General features: G+C 49.1%; 1 protein-coding gene across 1 annotated transcript in view; it reads left to right on the top strand.

Annotated features, from left to right (window-relative positions):
* The window catches only part of LOC112075769 (serine/threonine-protein kinase ATR-like), a 31041-nt gene that overhangs the window by 22361 nt on the left and 2365 nt on the right, over positions 1-6315 (top strand). Inside the window, exons 17-34 of the mRNA XM_070441053.1 lie at positions 433-518; positions 1076-1181; positions 1373-1498; positions 1605-1811; positions 1924-2037; positions 2131-2246; positions 2328-2448; positions 2692-2829; positions 3418-3628; positions 3778-3944; positions 4049-4213; positions 4311-4402; positions 4487-4578; positions 4694-4871; positions 4965-5150; positions 5694-5850; positions 5949-6048; positions 6135-6243. Coding sequence (XP_070297154.1) covers positions 433-518; positions 1076-1181; positions 1373-1498; positions 1605-1811; positions 1924-2037; positions 2131-2246; positions 2328-2448; positions 2692-2829; positions 3418-3628; positions 3778-3944; positions 4049-4213; positions 4311-4402; positions 4487-4578; positions 4694-4871; positions 4965-5150; positions 5694-5850; positions 5949-6048; positions 6135-6243 — 2471 coding nt within the window. The remainder of the gene's footprint in view (positions 1-432; positions 519-1075; positions 1182-1372; positions 1499-1604; positions 1812-1923; positions 2038-2130; positions 2247-2327; positions 2449-2691; positions 2830-3417; positions 3629-3777; positions 3945-4048; positions 4214-4310; positions 4403-4486; positions 4579-4693; positions 4872-4964; positions 5151-5693; positions 5851-5948; positions 6049-6134; positions 6244-6315) is intronic.

Genomic DNA, 6315 nt, shown 5'->3' with positions numbered 1-6315 from the left:
CTGCGACAACGAGCTCTGCCATACCCTGGGGAGCCACACTACCAATCAAGTACACACACTGGATGGGCATCGCTTGTGTCCAACATCCTTTAGCTGGAATATGTTCACTTTATGCTCATCATGGCTTTTTGTGGCTTGTTGCGTGTGTCTTGTGTAGATGTTTAATGGTTGACCGTGTGTGTGCAAGTGTTTAATGGTCTGGCCATCCTGGCCTTCATTTGCCTCCAATGGACGACCCGGTACCAGGGGACCCCGTGACATCACCACCCCGGAACACATGGTTAATGACATCTCACACTGGATGACATCATTGGTTTTCTGATTAGTTTCTAGGAGATGCATCAGTACTTTAGCAATGGTGAGGCTTTCAGTGTCACTAAAGTGCTTGGAAAATGTCTTCCTCTTTACTTTAAATCTCTCTCTCTCCCCCAGGCTGACTACCTCCAGCCCAAGCTGCTGGCCATCCTGGCCTTCTTCAACATGCAGCTGCTGAGCTCCAGTTGCTGGGAGAAGGACGGGTAAGAAGATGGCCCTGACCAGCCTGATGGCCCTGAGTGAAGCTGATTGGCTCCAAACACACCAGGCTCAGTCCGAGTCAAAGATGATGACCACACTACGGACTGGACTACGATACAGACAAGACTTCCCTCTGCTCTGCTGCCAGTCAGTACACATAGTGCTAACACACGACACACACACACACACACACACACACCACACACACACACACACACACACACACACACACACTAATAACACACACACAAGCCACACACAAATTCAGTTTGCTTGCTTCCTTCTTCCTGGTTATAACGTATTGTTTCCTGTGTTGACAGGGACGTGGGAGTGTTTTTGTGCGTAACGGTAGACCCGCCACCTGGGGCCGGTTGCTCAGTCATGTGATCGGTGCGCTTCTTCCGCTGAATACCACTCCAGCCCAGAGAGACTGCTGCTATAATACACTACCTCATACTGGACAAACAGGTAACTGGACACACACCACCACACACACACAACAACACACAACACACACACACACACACACCACCCACACACACAGGTAACAATCTCTGTCTGTGTCCTATAGGGAAGAGGTGCAGGACTATCTCCATGAAATCTACTTCCTGCCAGACCACCCTGAACTCAAAGACATACACACTGTCCTGCAGGACTACAAGAAGGTAGGAACACACACACACACAGTCCTACAAAAGGTGAGTACACACATATGGGTTATTACCCTGGCCAGATAAAGTCCTTCCATAGGCCTGAGACTTTCACCCAAAAACACTGTTTTACTCCGCAGGGGAAAAGCACCAATACACTCACTTGTGATGATGACGAAGATAATGAAGGTTATTTTTCTCTCTAGTTGACGTCCAGGACCAGTGACCTGGCTGCAGGCCTACAGCTCTCCATGAGGGCTGTCCAACACGAGAACCTGGACGTCAGAGTTCACGCTCTGACCAGCCTCAAGGACATGATGCACAGCAACCAGGTGTGTGTTGTTTCTTTAACAACACATGATTCATAGTTGTCACATTTTGTGTGTGTTGCTGAGAGGGTGTGTGTTATGTTCTGCTGTGTGTGTGTGTGTTCTCTAGGAGTGGTTGCTGCGACAGGTGTGCGCGTCGGAGGCGGTAGAGCCAGTCATCTCCTCATTGGTCTCAGTGTTACTGCGAGGTTGTCAGGACTCTTCCCCGACGGCCAGGCTGCTGTGTGGGGAGTGTCTGGGGGAGCTGGGGGCCGTGGACCCTGGACGGCTGGACCTCTCTCACACACACACACACGGAAGCAGCAACACCTTCGTGGTAAGGACAGAGTGTGAAAACGCTGTGAAATGAACCCAGAAAGGAAACGGCATTTATTCCAATTTGTTGAATCTGAATAAATATTTGTGTGTGTGTGTGTGTGTGTGTGTAGAGTGGGGTGGAGGAGAGTAACTTTGCCTATGAACTACTGACGGAGCTGACCAGGACTTTCTTGGCGTATGCTGATGATGTCAGAGCACAGGACTCGGCAGCCTATGCAATGCAGGTACACAATATAATTCTTTATTGTTAACAACCAATTCACTCATTGGGGGCAAAAACATGGAGCTCCTTCCTGACACGTGTGTGTTTGTTCCAGGAGCTGCTGTCTATATTTGAGTGTCGTGAGGGCCGTAGTGACTCCCCTGGTCGACGGCTGTGGAGGAGATTCCCTGAACAAGTCCAAGAGATATTGGAGCCTCACCTCAACAGCAGGTACTCTCTCTCTCTCTCTCACACTCTCACTCTCTCACACACACACACATACACACCACATCATCTCTCCTGTTTGTGTAGGTATAAGAGCAGTCAAAAGGTGGTGAACTGGTCCAAGGTGAAGAAGCCTGTCTACCTCAGCAGCCGAGGAACCAAGTTCTCTGATTGGTCAGCTACCTGGGCCGGATACCTCATCAGCAAGGTAACCTCTGAACCTGGACTTTAACCACTGTCAGCTAGCTTTGCTAGATACCTCACCAGCCAGGTCAGTCTTGAAAAATATACCATAGTTCATGGCCAACAATAAAAAAAATACTGGTCCCAACATTAAACCCTGTGGTACACCCTTTTAAATGTATATGTGGTAACGACCGTTTTTAATTTATAAACAAATTCAAATTGTTTGGGGGATAACTTTCTGACACGTTGTATGGATTTGTTTCAGGTGAGACATGAGTTGGCCAGCAAGGTGTTCACCTGTTGCAGTTTCATCATCAAACACGACTACAAAGTYACCATCTACCTGCTGCCCCATATACTGCTTTACATGCTGATGGGCTGCACTGCTGTTGAACAAGGAGAGGTACCACACACAGCTCACTACCTCCTCTGTCTTCATGACTAATAGAATTACATCAACTTAAAGCTTATTTAGATCAAATGAATGTAATTAACTGCAACTGAGATTTAATTTGTGACATTAAATGATTGATCTGGCCTCCCGAGTGGCGAGCAGCGGTCTAAGGCAGTGCTTGAGGCATCACTACAGACCCGGGTTCGATCCCAGGCTGTGTCACAACCGGCCGTGACCGGGAGTCCCATAGCGCGGCGCACAATTGGCCCAGCGTCATCCGGGTTAGGGGAGGGTTTGGCTCATCGTGCTCTAGCGAACTCCTTTTGACGGGCTGGGCGCCTGCAGGCTGACTTCRGTCGTCAGTTGAGCAGTGTTTCCTCCAACACATTGGTTCAGCTGGCGGGTGTTAAGAAGCGCGGTTTGGCAGGTCATGTTTCGGAGGACTCATGACTTGACCTTCGACTTTCCCAAGCTCGTTGGGAAGTTGCAGCGATGAGACAAGATCGTAAATACCAATTAGATATCACAAAATTGTCGCGGAAAAGGGGGTCAAATACAAAAAAAAATGTAAACGTTGAATTGAATCTGTTTCTCCAGGTAACAGAGGAAATGCTGGCTGTGCTCACAGAGGGTGATGGGCGTGGTGGGCGTGTCCAGGAGGCCTCATCTAGCCTTTCACAGCTCAGTACTCAGAACCAGGAAGCAACGTCCAGCCTATCACAGCTGAGCACCCAGACGGTGTTCAGTATGCTGGCTCACCTCACCCAGTGGAGCCGACACACACTGTCGGCTAGAATCAAACACAGCGGTTAGTAACACACACACACACACTTCATTGCTGAACCTCAGAATGCACTGTGTATTAACAGCTCTCCATAATCAGGCATGGAATTATGATTCGCTTTGAAGTGTCTCCTTTTGTCTCGTGTGTGTGTGTGTGTGTGTGTGTGTTTACAGAAAGTGGTGACTACCAGCGAGTGGTAGCGTTTCTAAAAGGGATCCCTCAGGACGTGTTAGCCAAGGCCTCTCTACGGTCTAAAGCCTACACCAGAGCCCTGATGCACTTTGAGGCTTACATACTGGAGAACAAAGAGGACATCCAGGATCATCTGCGCTTCCTACAGGTAACTCTCTCTCTCTCACACACACACACACACACACCACCGCATCACGTCTACCGCTGAGACACATACTGAATAGAGAATCCTAACACATAGTGTGTGTGCAGATGCTGTACGCAGCCATGCACGAACCGGACGGTGTCAGGGGTGCGAACGCTCTCCGGCGGGAAGAGCCGTCCCTACGGGAACAGATTCTAGAACACGAGAGCATCGGGTTGCTAAGAGACGCTACGGCGTGCTACGACCGGGCCATACAGCTGGAGTCCGACCAGGTATCACACACACACACACACACACGTGTTGATGAAGTGTGTATCAGTATATGTGGTTGTGAATACAGACTGCAGTAAACTCTGTCTCTCTGTCTAGATAGGACACTACCATGGGGTGATGAGTTCTATGCTGGGGCTGGGACAGCTCTCTACTGTCGTCACACAGGTCAATGGAGTCCTGGCCAACAGGTGACAAAAGACACATCCATGCTAGTCCACTAAATGAGTCCTTTCCATTGTAAATGAAGGTTATTTTCACCTGGTTATCCGTAGGCCCCAGTGGAAGTCTGATCTGAACACCTACAGGGTGGAAGCTGCCTGGAAGCTCAGCAAGTGGGACCTCCTGGAGGACTACCTGGGCTCTGGTGAACACACACACACACACACACACACACACACACACACACACATGTTGACGTTGTTGACATTGCTCTAACATTTGACCGTTGTTTTGGTGTGTGTGTGTGTGTGTGTGTGCAGATCGTAAGTCCAGCACGTGGGGTGTGAGGCTGGGTCAGATGCTGCTAGCGGCTAAGCGGCGCGACGCGGAGACGTTCTACGACAAACTGAAGCTGGTCAGGACAGAGCAGGTGGTGCCGCTAGCTGCTGCTAGCTATGAGACTGGGACCTACCAGAGAGGATACGAATACATCGTCAGGTCACACACTAACCTCCTCACACACAGATACACCCACCTTTATACACACATACAGGCACACTGATGTGTGTATTCGTGTGTGTGTGTGTTTAGGCTCCACATGCTGAGTGAGTTGGAGCATGCCTTCACTGACCTCCAGAGACAGAGAGAAGGCCACGCCCCTAGCACAGCCACACTGCCCTCCCATTGGCCAGATCGGCTGGAGATGACCCAGAATTCTTTCCGCGCAAAAGAGCCAATCCTGGCCCTGCGGCGAGCACTGCTGAGCATCGGCTCAGGGTGAGTCCCACTAGACTCTTTTAACCCAGTGTGAAGGAATATTTGATGTTTGTGCTTTTCTAATAACCAATTAGACTGGGTTCATGTAAGTGACTGATTGATCGTGCCTGGGAGGAATCCTCACTATCAGTATCTGCAATTTGGCAGTACGCCCAGACCCTTGTTTTGAGAACGAAAGATATGTCAGTTTGAAGGTCTCAGCTTGGAGAGAAGAAGCCTCGTGAGGTATTGGTTTGTAACATGTATGAACCAAATGAATTAATTATGAATAATGGATAAGCTAAATCATGCAAATATAAGTAGTATATAAGAGAAGTAACTGGACTGCTGCTTTCAGACCGGTACTTTATGCATCTAAGTTTGACTGTGACCTCTCCAGCTTGCTGTTAATAAACAATGATTCATTTAATATGGACTTCAGGTGTCCCTGGTGGTCATTTCCACGACACCACCAAGCTAAAGCCTGGGCAATCACTCTGAGAGCTAATGCTAATTTTCACATCACAGGCAAGGTTGCTCATTTTGTGTGTGTGTGTGTCTCAGTGTGCGTGAGGGGCTGGTCGGGGAGTGCTGGTTGCAGAGTGCCCGGGTGGCCAGGAAGGCAGGACATCACCAGACAGCCTTCAACGCTCTGCTGAACGGACAGAACACACACACTGCCGAACTACTGACAGAGAAGGCCAAGTGGCTTTGGTCCAAGGTACACATATATAAACACTAACCTACTCTTACACACAAACACATATGCTCTCACTCACACACACACTCACATGCATCTCTCTCTCTGTGTCTCTGTAGGGAGATGTCCACCAGGCGTTGATAGTTCTCCAGAAGGGAGTGACTCAGTGTTTCCCAGTCGACCAGCCTCTCTCAGACCAGAGGAGTCTTCAGACCAAAGGTAAAGTCTACTGTTGTTAATAATGACATAACATAATGACATGTTATTACAGATATGGGTCATAATGATATGGTGTGATGTTTCAGGTAAAGCCATGCTTCTGGTGGGACGCTTCATGGAGGAGACAGCCAACTTTGATTCCAACGCCATCATGAAGGCCTACAGGGTACCAAGCACGATACTACCCAACGCGATACTACCCGACATTATACTACCCAATGCGATACTACCCGACATTATACTACCCAACGCGATACTACCCGACAT

This window comes from Salvelinus sp. IW2-2015, unplaced genomic scaffold (genome assembly GCF_002910315.2).
Source record: "Salvelinus sp. IW2-2015 unplaced genomic scaffold, ASM291031v2 Un_scaffold3381, whole genome shotgun sequence".
In the NCBI taxonomy this organism is placed as follows: Eukaryota; Metazoa; Chordata; class Actinopteri; order Salmoniformes; family Salmonidae; genus Salvelinus; species Salvelinus sp. IW2-2015.
This window is presented reverse-complemented; position numbering and strand designations above follow the sequence as displayed.